General features: G+C 42.8%; 1 protein-coding gene across 3 annotated transcripts in view; it reads right to left on the bottom strand.

Annotated features, from left to right (window-relative positions):
• Positions 1-16,897, bottom strand: part of EPS15 (epidermal growth factor receptor pathway substrate 15) — a 110,297-nt gene extending 93,400 nt beyond the window's left edge. For all 3 annotated transcript variants that reach the window (XM_077823468.1, XM_077823469.1, XM_077823470.1), the window contains exons 1-2: positions 16,766-16,897; positions 5,445-5,486 (exon numbers count right to left, since the gene is read on the bottom strand). In XM_077823468.1, coding sequence (XP_077679594.1) covers positions 5,445-5,486; positions 16,766-16,792 — 69 coding nt within the window. In that variant the 5' untranslated portion in view covers positions 16,793-16,897. The remainder of the gene's footprint in view (positions 1-5,444; positions 5,487-16,765) is intronic.
• Positions 16,898-18,643: the final 1,746 nt, after the last annotated feature.

Here is an 18,643-nt window from a genome sequence, read left to right as displayed (position 1 = left end):
AAGGCAGGCTTGTCTGGGTGGCAAGATACACCAGAGAGCCCAAAGAGATTGTCTGATTTCATGTTAAAGCTGTCAGAGTGCTTTAGAGTTCACACTTGTTACTTGGTTGGTGAAATCTAATTATAGAACATACAACCAGTTTGGGGTTTATGCCTCTTTCCTTGACAGTCTGCCTCGAGGTTGGCACTCATGCTCATGAGCTACTCTAGACAGCTCAACAATTTTACCTAGCTCTTTTTTATACCAACCAGGTAGAAGTACTGGGAGGACTTCAAGAAAGTACAACATTAAGGGGAAAACATTCACTTAATCAAGCTGACTCAGCTAAGTAATGGAAGGTTATGCCATCTTTGAAAATCTTAAAGTAAAGGTATATAAAAAGTTGTTGCACATTTAGCATGATTACTTTAGTTAAGCTAGGCAAAATTTGTATGCACCATCTTCTCAGATATCTGAATCCCTCAGAGGACCACTAAAATATAAAAATTAGTTAAACTCTCAATGGATGGGTGCATACACAATATCATATTTATATGTATACCAAACAGTATGCTGTATAAGCCTCCAAAGATTCTGTAAGGGATCAAATACAGTCTTGTGTTTCACATATAAGGCAGGACATCATCTACAAAAACAACTTCATGTTCTTCATCATGGATTGTAATGCCCTGAAATTCTGCAGGATTTGACAGCTATTACAAGCATTACAAAGGACAGAGCAAAACAAATATAACTGAGGACACTTGGCCTTCAGCCAATCTTTAAAGACAAAGACTGATCGGGAGCTGTTCAAACAAAATATGAAAATGGAAAATTGAAGAATGGGTGAGTGATGGAATTCAATTCATGTCCCAAATTAAATTTGGCCAATACTTCAAAAGATAATCCCAGAGGCAGAGAGGGCATTTAATAATCCCTAAGTCTTTTTTAATCCATTGTTTAGTTGATCAATTAAGTGTAATGTTAATTGAATATTATGATTTGTAGCTCTCTCTGGAATAAATTGAGAATGGCTAAGGAGAAGTGATGCTAGAGAAAGTTCAATAGTTTGCTTAAACAAAAAAACCCTCTCTAGTATGTTCTTGCTTATACTGGTAAATATCTATGGTCTTTTGTATTTTCTTTTAAAACCAGGAGTACAATTATACTGTCTTGCAAACAGAAATTGGAAAATTCTCCCTGTTCAAGGAAGTAACAGAACATTTGAAGTATTCAGAGCACTAGACACTCCTGAAGACATGAATAGAATTCACTGATAAAAGCTTTGATAAAAATGCCCTGGAGATTTGCCATTTGGCAGGTACATTGGAGCAGGTTCATCTTAATCTGTTGATATTTCCACTTCTAGTGGTACTTTTTGTTCTCTAGCAAATCAGCAGGATTTTTAGAGTCTGCAAAAAACTATTGTGATTTAGTAAGAGTCTGAAGGTGAATAAAGTTTTTAGCAGAACTTTAAATATCTTCTCACTTTATCATCAGTACTTTTATTTCTTACAATAGTGGGTTCAACAGTCAGGGATTTAGTGGGATGGTACACTTTTGCAAGCTTATGGCTGCCTTTAAAAAAAAAAAAAGGTATGTTGGGCATATCAGAGAGCTCCTTATAATTTACATGCAACTGTACTGTCAAGCACAGCCCCATTTTATACCCAATGGGTCCAATCTGTAACTTGATCTAGTAGTTTTGGCATCCATTCAGGAAAGTGCTTGTTGGATCAGTGTTTTTCCACTTTTAGGGAAACCCCAGAGTCATATTGAGTCAGCAGTGTCTATTTTTAAATCTTCAACTTTATCCTCTAGGACAGTGACTTTTCGAGGGGCTGCAGACAGGTGGCTGTTATTTGAGCTGATTCTGACACTGCTACATTTTTGTTCCCCAATGTTAGCTTATTCTGAAATCAGCCTTTCCTTTTAATTAGTTGGTCAACAAACAATTGAAGAAACTCAAACACTGAAAACTTACTATCCACTATAGTGGTCACATTTAAGGCAGTTTCCTGTATGATCCTGGTGGCTAGATTGCTAGGACTTGCTGCCTTTATTGCTCAGCTGTCTTGACTACCTTCCCTGATTTGCTCTCCTTGTTTCCAAGTTGAGAGTCCTGAGAGCAAGTTTATCAAAGCTGTCTTCAGTAATGTTAAAAAGGAATGTTTTAGATTTAGAAAGATACAGGTACATCTGATTTAGTTAGTTAGAATGCAGAAATTAGTACTTGGAATGCGGACCTCAAAAAAAAAAATTCAGCTAGAAGCTCAGAGACATTGCTTAGAAATTATGCTGAATCACATTACTTTACGGATTTAGTTAAAAAAAATTTAATTTCTAAATTTCAAAGTTACATCTCACTAATGGGAGCCATTTGCCCTGAACACCTGTGAGAACAAGTTCAGTGAGGGATTCCCATGCAAGATTCTTAATGTGAATCTCAGAACAGCTGAGGGTTTTACAGATCTGAAGGCATTTTTGGATTCTTCTATCACTAATGCCAAAGTAAACCCCTCAAGGAAGCCAAAATACAGCAAGTACTTATGTCATGAAGTAGCTTTATATAATCATATTTAAGAGAACCCAAATTCAGTAACTCAGACTATGATAAAGAGAAGCTATCCAATTACAATATTATCTTCCATATAGTATTAGTTTCCATTTGGAATGGATTTTCCTGTTCACTATTGTTGAATCTCTATAGATCTGTATTAATGTAATTCATCTTTTGTAAATAATGCTTAAAATATATTTACACAAATTGAAGAGAAAAGTCAGATAACTGTATTTTTAGAGGATACACTGATCAAAGCCAGAATGCAGAAAAGCCTTTTTTAGAAAAAAAAATCCTAAAAAATTATTTTAACTGGATTTCAGTCATATATTCTTGAAAAATACCTTAGATCTAGTATTATGAAATTAGGTATCCTCCATACTATTACTGAACCAAGATTAAAGACCATATTCATTTCACAACGCATGCTATATAGGATGAAATCTTTTTTCCTGGAGTTTTCCTTACCACTGTGAGAGTATTAAATGTTTGAGCAAAAGCAAATGATGACCTTCTTTTCAACTCAGCTGGAGTCCTCTCAACTACTGCTACTATGATGTGTAAGGATAAAGGATACTCTATCAGCACCAAATGAAAAAGACAAATGAGAACTTGGGAATTCTAGACATTACTTTAAAAAAAAAAAAAAGCAATGCTCACATAAACCCTCCAAACTAAGTTCAGAAAATAATGACAAATACAACTAAATCTTTCAAGTAAATGCATTCCACCATTATTCTTGGTGATAATGACATAAAAACCTGTTGAACCGAGCAGTAAGCAGGTGTGCCAGCCCAGCAACCTACCTGACAGTGATGTCACATTTGAAGGTTCCCCTTTTCTGTCTTTGACTGGCCAGGAAAGCTATGAGTAGGAACTGATGCTCTACCCAACAACATCATGCCAAAGATGTTCCAGTGAAGTTTGAAAGGATATGCCTGGGTGACTCAGCCAGGAATTAGAGGTGTGCGCGCGCACTGGAGGTGTGCCCAGCCCGCACAATGAATACGGGGTAGTTTGATTTCTTGCTCTGCACATATCTCAAGAACGGGGCGGGGGAGGAGAGGGTGGAATCTGCAGCAACTCTTCCACATTTGGCAAAAGACTAACAATATTCAGGCTCTTAATGTATGCTCCTCTGGCTCCATCTGAAGAGCTGTCTCTGAAGTCCAGGACACTAGGCAAAATTTCAGTTCATGCTTCTGAACATGTGACAAATCATTAAGAAAATCAGTATTATCCATGAGCTTACAAATAAAGCATTCCATCTTGATTTCATTTAATAGCACAATCTTCGTAAATTAGCTGACTGTCCTGGAGCAAGTCTGTCAGTCAGGTTATTCAGGACAGCCTAAGCTTAAGAACTGGGAAGAGAGAATAATCATGTGGTTTGCATCTGGCCTCAGATGTAATTTGTCCCCACTTCAGAGGGAGATCCATTCAAGCATGTCCACCTGATCTCCAAGCCCCAGGATAAAAACTAGGAAACCCACCATTTCTCAGATTCTTGCCTGAGCTGTTGTGGGGCTTGGTGGTAAAATCAACCTAAGTTTTGCACATCAATGTAACACATGCAGACAATGGCTCTTGTCTTGCTCAGGATCTCATGTCTTCCATGACACTGGATTCTTGCAAGGAACATCAAATTCTCTTTAGTATGACTCAATTCATATAGATGTACACACATTGGATTTGTCCCTCAACTGACAAGGGGAGCATGACTCAATTATGACAAAGATGTGAGCGTCATCTCCTTAAAGTTGACGTCAGGGTCCATCCTTGCTCCTGTCAAAGTGGTGGACCTCTTCTCCTTTAATGGCCAACGTCTGACTACTGGATCCAAAATACAGAGTCTGGGGGGAAAGTAAAGTAGTGGAGACCTTCCCCCAACCCTGGGGCTGCGGGGAAGAAGGCAGGGGGCAGAAAATATAGAAAGCTGCCCCTTTCCAGCTGATAAGGGGACTTCATTTGAAATTTATCAGACTAATACTAATCAGAGGCTAAAAGAAGAGACTGAGCCCCTAAGCAGGGTCTAAAGACCACCTTAGTAGGAATCAATCAGCTCTCGCCCTCCTTTGAGCAGCTGAAGCATATTCAGGACTGAGTTTCTTAATAGGAGGTCTGTAGTAGTTCTGCCAGATGATGGCAACAATTTATCTTAACCTCTAATGCACTCATATCAAAACAATTAAATAAATCAAAATTGTCCCCATTTTTAAAAGCCATCAACTGGGTAGTTGATAACCCAATTTCATTTCAGGTTGATTTGCAGGGACATATCCCAGGTGAAGAGGAAAAAAATGTGTTAGCCTACTGATGATGTGTTCCTCTATTTACCGGAAATTCTATTGAACTGTAACATTTAACGAGTTCAACCTAGAGTTTACTTAGGCTATGTCAGCGCAGCTACACCACTGGAGCTCTTCAGTGCAGACACTGCCTACACCGACATGAGGGATTCACCCATCCATGTAGGTAATCTACCTCCCGGAGAGGCTATAGGTAGGTTGATAGAAGAATTCTTCCATGGACCTAGCACTGTCTACATCAGGGGTTAGCTCGGTATAGCTATGTTTCTCAGGGGTATGGATTTTTCACACTCCCCACACGCGTAGCTACACCAATGTAAAATCACTTATGGTACTACCAAAAAAAAAAAAAAATCAGTCAGGTTAGGATCTGGGCCCTTAAGTGTGGATCTGCCCCATGAACTTTACCATTTTAACAAAGTATTTTAAGGCTGCAGTGATTTTCCTTGACAGTCCATGAAGAAATTACACAATACTGAACCCACCCTCCACAGTCTGACAAAAATATTCAATCTTCATCTCTAACGGGACTATGGCAACAAGAGAAGTTTTTAAACTGAATCAGAAATTTAGAGCAAGAGAATAAAAACTCCTACCTGTCGATAGTACTTCTCATACACAGGATTTGCACTGGATAGCTATGAAGAAAGATACAGAAAATTATATGATTAATATGCATAATTTTATCCATTTAATTCACTTTATATGATCAAGTTGCATAATTTAACATGGAAAACTAGAAATTTTATACATGTCAAACTGGCTTTTTCTGTCAACTTATAAGATAGTTTACACTGTTGATGTAGCTGTCTTGGTCTCAGAATACAAAGCAGAGAAGTCAGACGTGCTCTGAATCACTTTATGGTTTGCAGACTGAATTCCTTAACAACATTCTCTTTAAAAGTTCTTGATATTAAATGCTAGTGGCTTTCACTTTCCGAACTGTCTGCATTAATAAGTAAACCCCACTTGGAAGTTATTTAAATATTATTCTCATGTCAGTAACACAGACACCAGCTCCACGCTAGATGAGAGACACAGAGTACATAGGCAAAAAGAAAAGGAGTACTTGTGGCACCTTAGAGACTAACCAATTTATTTGAGCATAAACATCCGATAAAGTGAGCTGCAGCTCACTTCATCGGATGTTTATGCTCAAATAAATTGGTTAGTCTCTAAGGTGCCACAAGTACTCCTTTTCTTTTTGCGAATACAGACTAACACTGCTGTTACTCTGAAACCTGTCAGAGTACATAGTGACGCATTTAAACTGCGCTACCCTCAGAACTGCAGGATACCCCAACAGAAATCTATCCCAGTACACAAGTTAGTACAGCACACCTGTGCGTATAATTTACACACTTCTGGCACAGGCAGGGTTTTACAGTGGGTATGCTCCACCTGTGCTAGGCTGGCCTGAGCGAACTCCACAATGAAGACAAACTATAAAATGATATTCTAAGAACATAAGAGTGGCCATACTCGGTCAGACCAAAGGTCCATCCAGCCCAGTATCCTGTCTACTGACAGTGGCCAATGCCAGGTGCCCCAGAGGGAGTGAACCTAACAGGTAATGATCTAGTGACCTCTCTCCTACCATCCATTTCCACCCTCTGACAAACAGAGGCTAGGAACACCGTTCCTTACCCATCCTGGCTAATAGCCATTAATGGACTTAATCTCCATGAAACTATCCAGAATTTATCCAGTTCTCTTTTTTCTCTCAGAGAAAGGCCTTCAATTCACCTCCCCTACTTGACCAAGAAAGTCTGAGTTGTGTGACTTTTGGTTCTGGGGCAAAGCAAATCTCTTTTTCTATGTGTTGTCTGAAACATGTTGGGGAGGCAGGAGAGGGCTATTATGTTTTGGGGACTGACCTCCCTTTATCCTGAAGAAAGGAGCAAAACTGTAGGTTTTATTAGATGTTTATGCCCTGAAAGGTATGTCTAAACAGCAACTAGATACCTGCAGCTGTGCGGTGCCAGCTGACTCTGGCTCAAGGGACTTGGACTGTGGGGCTGTTTCATTGTTGTGTAGACTTCCAGGCTCAGGCTGCAGCCCAGCTCTGGGACCCTCCCACCTCCCAGGGTCCTAGAGTCCAGGCTTCAGCCCAAGCCCAAAAGTCTACACAGCAGTAAAACAGCCCCGCAGCATAAGCCTGCAAGCCCAATTTGGTTGGCATTGCTCAGCAGCTAGACACCTGCAGCTCTGTAGACATACCCTAAGACATGCTGATCGAGCACATTTTTGTAAGGTGTACGACTAGTATTATCAACAAAGGGATAATGGGTTATATTTGCTACCCCTAACTGGGCGTGCCGATTACACTGTGAATCTAGCACCTACACAAATCAGTAAGAAAGCAAAAAGCCATTTCCTCTGAACACAAACCATAAATACTATTCATTCCATGTACAATGCTGATCTTGCAACCTCAAATACGTGCATATGAGAGTTAAGACTTGACCCAAATATTGTATAATTATAGCATTTATTTCTAATTTCAGATTTAAAAGTCTTGTAAGCTTGCATACAAACTGGACACTGGCAAAAATACATAAGCAATTGTAGGAAATATTTTACTATAGTATATTACAAGATGGGCATTATAGGTTTAAATCTATTTCTCTTGTAATAACACTTTATACTGTAGCCTCTTTGGCCCAGTGGTTAGCCAATATTTGGGGCCTTGCTGGGTTGTTTCCATTGGAAGGAGAAATTGATTAAAAGAGTAAAGAATTTATTTGGTGCACTGCTGTTTATTGGTGAAGAACATATGCCAAGTCCACTTTTCCTGACCACAGTAGAAACAGATGACTGGACAAAGTTTCCTTGTTCAGAAATCCAACTACTGGGGACCAACTATGCTATCCCAAAAAGTGAGGCTCAGGAATCAAAACAAATAGAAGTAGACAACTGGAGAACATTGTATCAATAAAAACGATTGAGTTACTAAGCAAACTATTTGGGAAGTACAGTAACTCCCCACTTAACGTCCTATCGCTTAACATTGTTTCTATCTTATGTCCCTGCTCCATTATAGAACATGCTCGTTCAAACGTTATGCAATACTCCGCCGTAAAGTTGTTTGGCTGCCTGCTTTGTCCACAGCTGGAAGCCCCCCTATCAGCTGGTGGACCCTGTGGATCAGCACCTTCCCCCTGCTCCCCCCGCCTCCTGCCCACGGCAGTCAGCTGGTTTGCGGCGTTCAGGAGGGAGGAGCGAGGACTCGGTGTGCAGGCTCCCCCCCACCTCCCCTGCCTCCTGAATGCCACAAACCAGCTGATTGCCACAGGCAGGAGAGGGAGGGGAAAGGAGCAAGGATGTGGTGGCGTGCGGAGTAAAGGGAGAGGAGGTAGAAAGAGGGGGAGAAGAGGTGGGTTAAGGGTGGGGGTTTGGGGGAAGGGCTGGAGTGGACGGGCCGAGAGTTGAGCCCCCTAACCCCGGAAAAGCTGATGCCTGTGCTTGCACGAACAGCAAGAGGAGCAGCAGGACAATCCACTCTCTAACTCCACCACCTCAACCAAGCTACATACTCAGCAATGATGACTGTAGTATTAAATTGTTTCTTTAAAATTGTTTAAAACTTATACCTGTATTAAATTGCTTGTTTAAAATTGATTAACATGTATAACACGCCTTTTGTCTGGCAAAAAAAAAAAATTCCCTGGAACCTAACCCCCCTGCCCTTTACATTAATTCTTATGGAAAAATTGGATTCGCTTAACATCATTTCACTTAAAGTTGTATTTTTCAGGAACATAACTACAACGTTAAGTGAGGAGTTACTGTATTAACATTTGAATATTTGTTTTCTTTTCCATAACCCAACTATTTGTAGCAGGAGTTGAATTCAGACCACTGGGTTTGGACTGAAGGTGTTTGCAGCAATAGCCAGAGTTGTCACGCAGTATCACACTACCTCAGATCTTTTTATGGCCAGGTTCCCCATTAGGATTTAAGTGAAACTGACTCAAGGAATCTAAAACTGACTTAGGGAATGTAAGACAACACATACAGGAGAATATTGCTACACTGACTTCTTTAAGGAATGTTTTTAGAACATTGGTGTTAGATCATTGATGTTATTTACTATGAATTTCCTTTCCCACTTAATCTGCTACCAAATATCTAACAAGGGGCACCATGTTCAAGCAATTTATAAACTGTTTGTTAATTCTATCGGCTTAATGAAAGCTTGCCTAGTTTACTTCTGAACTAATGCTCAGAGAACTTCACTGCTGTGAGATTTGAAAATATTTACAGAAGTGTATTATTTTTATTACTGTAGCACCTAGGAGCCCTAGTCATAGACCAAGACGCCGCTGTTACATGCTGTACAAAACACAGTCCCCGCCTCAGGGGAATTACAATGCAAGTACAAAACAAACAGATGGATACAGATAGATGGGGAGTACAGGTAAACAATGAGACAATATTGGTCAGCATGACAGGCGGGTAGAGTGGTTAGTATTTATGTTAATAGAGAATATAGTAATGTGAAAAGTTTTCACTATTCCACACTGATCACAGCTAAATTGGATCTTTCTTGCTAACTGCAGCTAAAAAATGTGGTGTTATATTTGTATTCCATATACAATGTTTTCTAGTCTAGTCAAGTTTCAAACAGACTGCTTAAAATGTTGCCTGTAAAGATTTTAAATACCCCATTGTCAGAATGAGTAAGCCTAAAATCTGGGTGGCTACATTTGTGTTGCTTCAAGTAAACACTTTATAATACAGAGACATCCCTCTTAAACATCTTACTATCTCATTTGGGTCAAACCTACAGGAACCCTAAAATAGTTTGCAAATACAGCCAAATTAAAATTACAAACAAAATTCTGGAACAAAACTAGCTAGCGAGTGCAAAGAAATAAAAGCCACAAAACTGAAAGTGTTTTAAAGCATCAAGTCTACATTTGCCTTTCCTGTCCCATCTTCCCTTTCCCTCCCCCAAGAGAGGGACCATTAATCTGCCATCTAGATGCACTAGAAAACAAAGTCATACTTCTGTTCAGCAAAACACTATTCCAGCCAAACCTATCATTGTTAGTCTTGGACAGGAAACACATGCATGTTCAGGTCCTGGAACTACAAATACTTTACAAATTCAAAATAATCTTTTTATTCAACACTCATAGTACAAGCCAACAAAAATTCTCTCTAGATATCCGATTTTGGGGCTCATTTTCATTATAACATCAGTACAGCCACAGTACAATGAAATTTCCCGTGAAAGTGGATAGTTTGGAAGACAGTTTCATTTTACTGGCAACAGACTTCATAGTTTTCCCATAAAGGAATACTGAGAATAAAGGTGAGTTACAGAAGATGACCTGAGTAACTTTTTCCTTACATCAATATATTATAAGAGTATTTTGAATTCTTAGTGCCAGTTAGGAATTTTGCCGGGTAACACTTCTTCACATAACTGGAATTTGCACATACAGTTGCAGAGTACAAATTGTGGACTCATTTTCAGTGTGAATTTTCAGGGGGCTCAGATTCCACTGCACATAAAAAAAATTAAAATACACCATTGTAAATTCCATTAAAAATTAATTACTTTAACATTAACATCTGTTCCAGTAATTACCCTGCAAAGATTACAGTTTGTGTTGAGAATGTCTGGCCCTTACAGAGTCCTAACCTAGGAAATGAAGGCCAGCTTTATAGCCATCTGTCTCTTTGTCTTTCTGGCTTCAGTCAATCAGCCCATTATATCCTTTCATGTTTTTAATCCATCACCATCACCCCCACTATTACATAGGGATGTATTTTAAGTCATTAAAACAGTTTTTCCCCTTTAGCCTCTGTCTAACAGGAAGCAAAGAAACACCAACACCATCTACCCATGAAAAAAGGAAAGAAACGAAACAAGCTAATATTTTGCAGTTTTCTCCATCTATCTCAATGTGAGACTGAAATACTATATTATGCCTCCACGTGAAGGCATGCGAGATTAATATTAGTACTTCCAGACCCACATTATTCCAAGATTGCATAATCTAGAAATGAGCAAACACTGCTTACTTTTCCCAGTGCTGAAAGAGACCCAGAACACTAAAGTAGTATTCCCTAAAGAACAGTGAGAGTGCCAGCTCTCCATTTATGTGACGTAGGGGAAAAGTGGAAGAAAGAACCAGTTCTACAGTCAGATTCTCTGTCCTTTCCATTGGGCTCCATATTAAGCTTCAGGAAAGGGACCTGATATACTAGTCTTCTGAATTAACCTCTCAGTGGCTCTCCCCCTTGAGATATCTTTTCCACAGTGGTGGATTGTTCACGCATAGTGATGCACTCATTAGTTAGGCTCAATACAAGTGAAGGACATATGAAAACTGAGGAATCTTCACACAAAATTAACTGCAAGTCCAAAAAAATCAGTTTTAAAAAGTGTTTACACTCTATTGGCAAAAAGAAAAGGAGTACTTGTGGCACCTTAGAGACTAACCAATTTATTTGAGCATGAGCTTTCGTGAGCTACAGCTCACTTCATCAGATGCATACCGTGGAAACTGCAGCAGACTTTATATATACACACAGAGAATATGAAAATACCTCCACCAGCAGGAGAGTGAATTTGTGTTGTGGGGTGGAGGGTGAGAAAACCTGGATTTGTGCTGGAAATGGCCTAACCTGATGATTACTTTAGATAAGCTATTACCAGCAGGACAGTGGGGTGGGAGGAGGTATTGTTTCATATTCTCTGTGTATATATAAAGTCTGCTGCAGTTTCCATGGTATGCATCTGATGAAGTGAGCTGTAGCTCACGAAAGCTCATGCTCAAATAAATTGGTTAGTCTCTAAGGTGCCACAAGTACTCCTTTTCTTTTTGCGAATACAGACTAACACGGCTGTTACTCTGAAACCTACACTCTATTGGGCTTCTCTAGTACAACTCTGTACAGGTTTATAGAATTGAGAGGGGGAAAATAACACTAGGTCAGCCCCTCTCTCTCCTTGGCAACGTAGGACAGTTCTCTATTCTATTGTTTTGCACTGTAGTTTGAAGCGTTTAAAGAGAAAAGGTTTCCCACCACTTCCCTTACCCTATACCATAGCCAAGTACAGCTCAGCTTCAGGATGTTTTTCTTGATTTTCAGCCTAAAATTTTCCCTTCCTAATTTCATCCTATTAAGCCTAGTTAGACCCCCCTTTTTATAATGCTACATAATTCCACTTTGCCTGCGACTCTTATAATATTCAAATATTTGTACAGGGTTCTTCAGACTTTAGGTGCTTGTAAGATATTTACAAATATTTAAATGTCTGGCTTGGATAAAGTCTGGAGAACACTGTACGAATATCTGAAGGATTGTCTTTTATTGCTGTCATATGATAGACAACACATGTCTAGTTTGGTGTCCACTATCCTCTCAGAGACCTTGTCTACATCAGAAAAAAAATTACATTTTGTTGGTTTTTTGCATCAGTGAAGCCCTATCAGTGGTAGCAACAGGGGAACAGTATTGTAGACTGGGTAGGCCATTTTCCCCACCCTCAAGATGTTCTTTAGTCCTGTGTAGGCTTAGGGAAAGGCAGCTTAATATTTTTGCTTTCCATTTTTCTTGTTCCCTTCATACATGTTTGTCTTGAATTAATTTTTCCTAAATATATTCACTTGCATTTTCCTAATCAGTCATTTTATTGATTTTTGCCCATTTCTCTAATTTTTATGCTACATATAAAAGGTTAAAAAAAGTTACAGTGGAATCCTCTTATAGGCCAGAGGTAATTCTCAACACCAAACCAATCCAGAAAATTTTATTCAAAGCAAAGATTCACTATAACCTTAACAATGTCAATATACAGTGCATTTAAAAGATTTGAAACTTTCATTCTACTTCACTGTAACTCAACTGTACACCTACGGAACAGTACACTAGAGCATTTCTGCAACTGAATTTAGACAGTGTAATGACATTCTTCATCTCTTTTATGCAAGGTAACCATGTTTTGATTTCTTGTTATGCAATCCCCCATCCATACCACCACGATAATCAATGCTGGACTATAAAGCCCACCTAAAATGAAAAAGTGGACTAAATGTTACTTAATATTGAGCAGCTCTAAAGTTTTCAATATTGTTTTCAGGGATTAAAGTAAGGGGTGTGTTGGCGAGCACAGCTCCTGCTCACTAAAAGCAGAGACACCGCTCCCTCTCCTCTTTGGCTGATTCAGCAACTTGCTTTCCTGTCTGTAGCTCACGAAAGCTCATGCTCAAATAAATTGGTTAGTCTCTAAGGTGCCACAAGTACTCCTTTTCTTTTTGCAATCTACTTTAAGTGGCTATTTTACCTTTTAATGGCGGGGGGGGGGGGAACCTTAGAGATTTGCAGTTTTCCACAGTGGACACAGAGCACTTGCACTGAGACACACACTGATAAGGTTCTCCCTTACTCTTGCCAAAATGACACAGTCTTAATGCCAGATAGTAAAGCAAAATTCTGAATTTTGTCATTTTGCAGATTTATTGGGTATATGAGAGACATGGCTGAGAGTTATACAGAAAAAGTAAGTTGATTGGTTAGCTGTACCTCAAGTGCATGTTACCACATAGCTAGTTCGTTGAAATATACTAACGTGAAATCTACTGCTTATGTGTTCCAACAGTAAAGGGTATCCAAGGGTTCTATAATTACACATCCACGTTTGTACTCAGCAGGCCTATCCAGAGACCTGCTTTATGCCACAAAGTGTATGTATAATTATAAATGCAACAGTGACACCATACTTAATTTTATACTGAGATTTGCACTTGAAGTAGGACAAAATCTCGTTTCACATCATAATTTAATATAGTTTCCAAAATTGGCACAATACAGGACAATCACATTTGCCATGTCATTTTTAAAAGAAAAATATTTACTAACTTCTGCAAAGGAAATATTTGAACGTACTTCCTTTTTAAAATGTTGCTCTCCCCCCACACACACATTTGTGTTTCTCTCACTAAATAACCAGTTCCAACCCACTCCAAGTTTCCTCCTCTCTCTCTTCCTCCCCTCCCATTCCCAGAGTGACACCACACATAGGACACTTTTTAAACTTTAACTTAAACAGTGGCCTTACTTTTCAAAAATAGCGATCTTTGAGTCCCCACCCTAGGACACCTTAAAGAGGCCTGATTCTCAGAGGGTAGGAGCTCAGAACTTTCTGAATATCTTTAAGGTTACTTACCACAAAATTGGAGGTACCCCAAATCACTAGTCACTTCTAGGGTGACCAGATGTCCCAATAAAATAAAGAGAAGCCAAGTAGTTCCGATACATATCTTATTCAGTAGGAAATAAGATAGTCTCAACAGTATTCATTACTCCATACAAGGGCTTGCTAATACTGGAAATTCTCACCAATATTCAGGCAATAAATTTAGAAGATGAAAACATTAATCAGAAGTTTGTCTAAACCCTGAAAGTTGCCAAACTTCTCAAAGCTCCAATGCTCTCATCAGGTTAGCCCTTTATCTCCTGTAGCTATCCATATTCAACTAGTATACAACACAAATACCACCACTCCAAATACCCAGACCAAAAGGCACAACAGCTTCCAACCATTTCACCCTGAAGTGAATAGTCCAACATCATCTTGCTATCTTTGTAAATAAAATACAGTTCATAAGAAAAAAATAGGTTTTTCAGGTCAATCGCCCTAGAGAGTTTATTCTTCGGTAATATGCTCATGTTCTTATCTTAATTTAAAGAATACTTAAGATGATATTTCAACTTATGTCAATACTTTTATACCACCCTTTAAAGGTCCAATAGTCTCAAGCTACCTGCTAATTGCTTAGAGAGGAGTTGTAATAGCTTGAAAACAAAGAAGAAGAAATTAATAAATGGGGTCAGCTTAAGAGATCGGTCCATGCTTGAAAGATCACGCACAATTACCTAACATAAAGGCATATGATTCAGTCATTGCCCACCCCCCACCCCGCATTGAATCAAAGGTTGTTACATGCCTTGAAAATCAGTGGAAAGTGCTAATTTTGAACATGTTACCGGGGCCTTTTTACAAGACAAAGAGCAGCCTTTTTTTAAAGGTTGAAATGCTAGAACCCCAATCTCTTGCCTACCTTAAATATGTTTATGGCTGTTACGTTACTAAAGGAAAACAACTCACCAAGAATTAAGGCAGGTCACTGCTACTTTCTCTTTGGTTTAGGCATACATATGCCTGTCACACCATCTCTCCACAATTCTGCGAGCAGGATGGATTTTAAGAGCCTACTGCTTCTAAGAACTGAGCAACATGCATGAAGTGGAACCTGTAGACCAACACACTGGGTCTAATGTTATGCCATGTAGCAGTCTGAGGGGGCAGCAGGTTATCATTACTGAACTACATTGGTAACTGTGATAACTCAAGGGAGTATGCTACTGTAGAGTCACTTCAGTACAAGAGCCACCACCCGTCTGACTCCTGCAATGAGGAACTCCTGCTTCAGCCCCCGGGGCTCAGGCTTCGGCCCTGGAAGCCAGCAAGTCTAACGCCAGCCCTGGCGTCCCCATTAAAACAGGGTCATGACCCACAGTCTGAGAACTGCTTTAGTTCATCAAATTATCATAATTTTCCACGTTTCAGATGAAGACACAAATCCCCCCAATCACATACATCATCCCCCCTCCTATTATTGTTCCCAATGCTGAACACTTCAACTTTATTGTCTACAGCAGGGCTTCTCAACCTTTTACTTTCTGAGGCCTTTCCCCCCCCATCCTATAAAAACTCCACAACCCACTTGTGCCACAACTGTTTTTCTGCATATTAAAGCCAGGACCAGGCTAGCAACCAGAACAACTGCTCAGGGCCCCGTGCCACAGGGGACCCCGTGAAGTTAAGCTGCTCAGGCTGCAGCTTCAGCTCCAATTGGCAAGATTTGGGGCCTCGGCTTTCTGCCCTGGGCCTCAGGGAGCCTAATGCTAGCCCTGCTTGGTGGACCCCCTGCAGCCTGCTTGTGGCCTCCCAGGGGCCCCGGAGCCCTGCTCGAGAAGCACGGCTCTACGGAGTCCTTTCCGCCCGGCTCAACGCAGACCGGCCCATGCCCTGCAGAGCGAGCAGGGCACAGCACAGTCCACACCTAGGGCAGCGCTTCAGGGAGGGCCAGTGTGGTCCACCATTCACCTCCCCGGCACCACCAGGGCCTGGACTTCGGGAGTGGCCTCTCCTCAGAGGACACAGCGAGAGAAGAGATTACTGGGGGCCTAGAACAAGGGAAGGGGGCACAAAGTAGGGGTGGGAGTTTTAAGGGGGCACAGAACTAAGGCAAGAGTAGTCAAGGGTTACCGGGGGGCAAGGCAGGGCGCGGGGCCAGGGGTTACCGGGCCGGGGCACGGTGGGGCTGGGGTGCAACAAGGCGCAGGGGTTACGGGAGGGAGAAGACGTGGGTTACCTCAGGTTACCGGGGTGGGGGAGAGGGGCATGGCAGGACGCAGGTTCCCGGGGCGGGGAGAGCATGGCCCGGGGCCAGGGGTTACCGGAGGGGGGGGTGGGGCAGGGGTTACTCAGGGTTACCGGGGTGGGGGGAGAGGGGCATGGCAGGACGCAGGTTCCCGGGGCGGGGAGAGCATGGCCCGGGGCCAGGGGTTACCGGAGGGGGGTGGTGGGGCAGGGATTACTCAGGGTTACCGGAGGGCGCGGAGGGACGGGAGTGAACGGGAGGGGCGGGCGCAGGGGTTAGCGGGGGGCGCGGTGGGACGGCGGTTACCGACACAAGGAGCCGAAGGACTCAGCTGCTCTCTCCCCGGAGCGGGAGGCAGGTCGGGACGCCGCCAGCCCCTGAGTGACACTGCAGGTCGGGGAGCCCCGACCCCCCCGCCGCGAGGGGCACTGCAGGCCTCGGCCCCCGCAGGGGAAGGATCCCGGGGCTCGGCAGGGCGAGTCTGGAGCGGCCGGGCCGGAGGCAGTTACCTGGGTCAGGGAGAGATGGGAGGCCATGCTGCTTCCATCATGCACCGGCCGGGCAACAAGAAGCCGGAGCCGACGCGGGGCCTGGACCCTCACTCGCCAACTTCAGCAACTTCCCGATCCCGAGCCAGGCCCCGCCCGCAGCAAAACCCGGCGCCGGATCCCGCCCCCCTGACTCGGCGCCTCCAGCCGTCCTGTGCGGCTACTGCAAAACCCGGGCCGGATTTCCCCCCCCCTGACTGGGCGCCTCCAGCCGTCCCGTGCGGCTACTGCAAAACCCGGGCCGGATTCTCCCCCACTGACTCGGCGCCTCCAGCCGTCCCCTGCGGCTACTGCAAAACCCGGGCCGGATTCTCCCCCACTGACTCGGGGCCCCCAGCCCTCCCGTGCGGCTACTGCAAAACCCGGGCCGGATTTCCCCCCCCTGACTGGGCGCCTCCAGCCGTCCCGTGCGGCTACTGCAAAACCCGGGCCGGATTTTCCCCCACTGACTCGGGGCCCCCAGCCCTCCCGTGCGGCTACTGCAAAACCCGGGCCGGATTCTCCCCCACTGACTCGGGGCTCCCAGCCCTCCCGTGCGGCTACTGCAAAACCCGGGCCGGATTTTCCCCCACTGACTCGGGGCCCCCAGCCCTCCCGTGCGGCTACTGCAAAACCTGGCGCCGGATCCTGCCCCCCTGATCTGGAGCCTCCAGCCCTCAGCACTTGGGCAGCTGCCTCTAAACCGGGAGCTGGAGTATTTGACTTGAATCAGCCAGCCTTTCTTCCCTTGTACTTGTAACATTCGCTGCAGTGAAATCTCCATTGGTCCCATGCTCCTAACCCTCCTTCTGTCTTGGTTATTTCAGCCCCTGTTCCCCATGTCCTGGAGAGCTCCCAGTATGCTGCTGGCTTAGGTAAGGGCTTCAAAGACTTTAAGGCCATAAGGGACCATCATGATGGTCTAGTAAGTTGGAGCTCCTACATAAGGCAGGCTGTAAACTTAACAGAACCAGGAGAAAATCACAGGAGGCTCCAATGCAATGTGCTGGTGTGAAGCATCCTACCCGCACTCTCATCATCAACAGACATAGTCTTTGAGTTCAGCCTCCTACCTCTTTCTTTCTCCCTCCGTCTGTCACCGGCAGGAAATGGGGTACCTCTGTGCATGCCCTCCCTCAACTCCTGGGGGCATACAAGGGCTGCTCTGTCTTTCACCTGCTGATAACAACAATCCCCAGCAGCAGGGATTGCTCGGGCACAAGGTACTCTTGCTACCATTGCTCACTGCCCCAACAATGGTCATTTAAACAGATTTCCTGCACTTTTGCACCACCAGAGTGTTGGGACATTGTTGCAGAGTTCATTCAGTGGGGAGAGCGAATAGAAATCGTTCTTATTTTTAGATTTTAACCAAAGATGGATCAGACTCCAATAGAAATCTTTCATTCACTCAGTGCAGTGAGAGAGAATTACCAAAACCTGCGCTTATCTGCCAGAGGGTTTTCACAGTCCATTTTTTCCTTCCTCTGCTCTTTCTTCTATTGCTCTCTCCCTTTTTCTTTCTTTCTTCACTTCACTGAGTATGCTCATCCCAGCTGTCATACTCCAAATCCCCATCCTATCATTTCTCAACTACCAATCCCAACAGTTTTATTGCAACTGCCTGGTTCCAACTGCCTTTCCCAACTGCCAATCCCAAATGGAATTTCCTACTATCATTCCACAGCTGCCAAGTTCCAAATGTCATTCCTAATTGCCACGAAATCTTCAGGTTTCCTCATTCCACTCATTTTATGTCAAAGGGCATCTGCTTGTTGCAGAAGAGGAATATAATTATATAAACTCCATGTAAATATCTTGTTAGCTTTGCACCATCCACTCCATCCTGGAAAACTCAGT

This window comes from Eretmochelys imbricata, chromosome 8 (assembly GCF_965152235.1).
Source record: "Eretmochelys imbricata isolate rEreImb1 chromosome 8, rEreImb1.hap1, whole genome shotgun sequence".
In the NCBI taxonomy this organism is placed as follows: Eukaryota; Metazoa; Chordata; order Testudines; family Cheloniidae; genus Eretmochelys; species Eretmochelys imbricata.
Note: the sequence above shows the minus strand (reverse complement) of the source record. Positions and strands in the feature narration are given on the sequence as shown.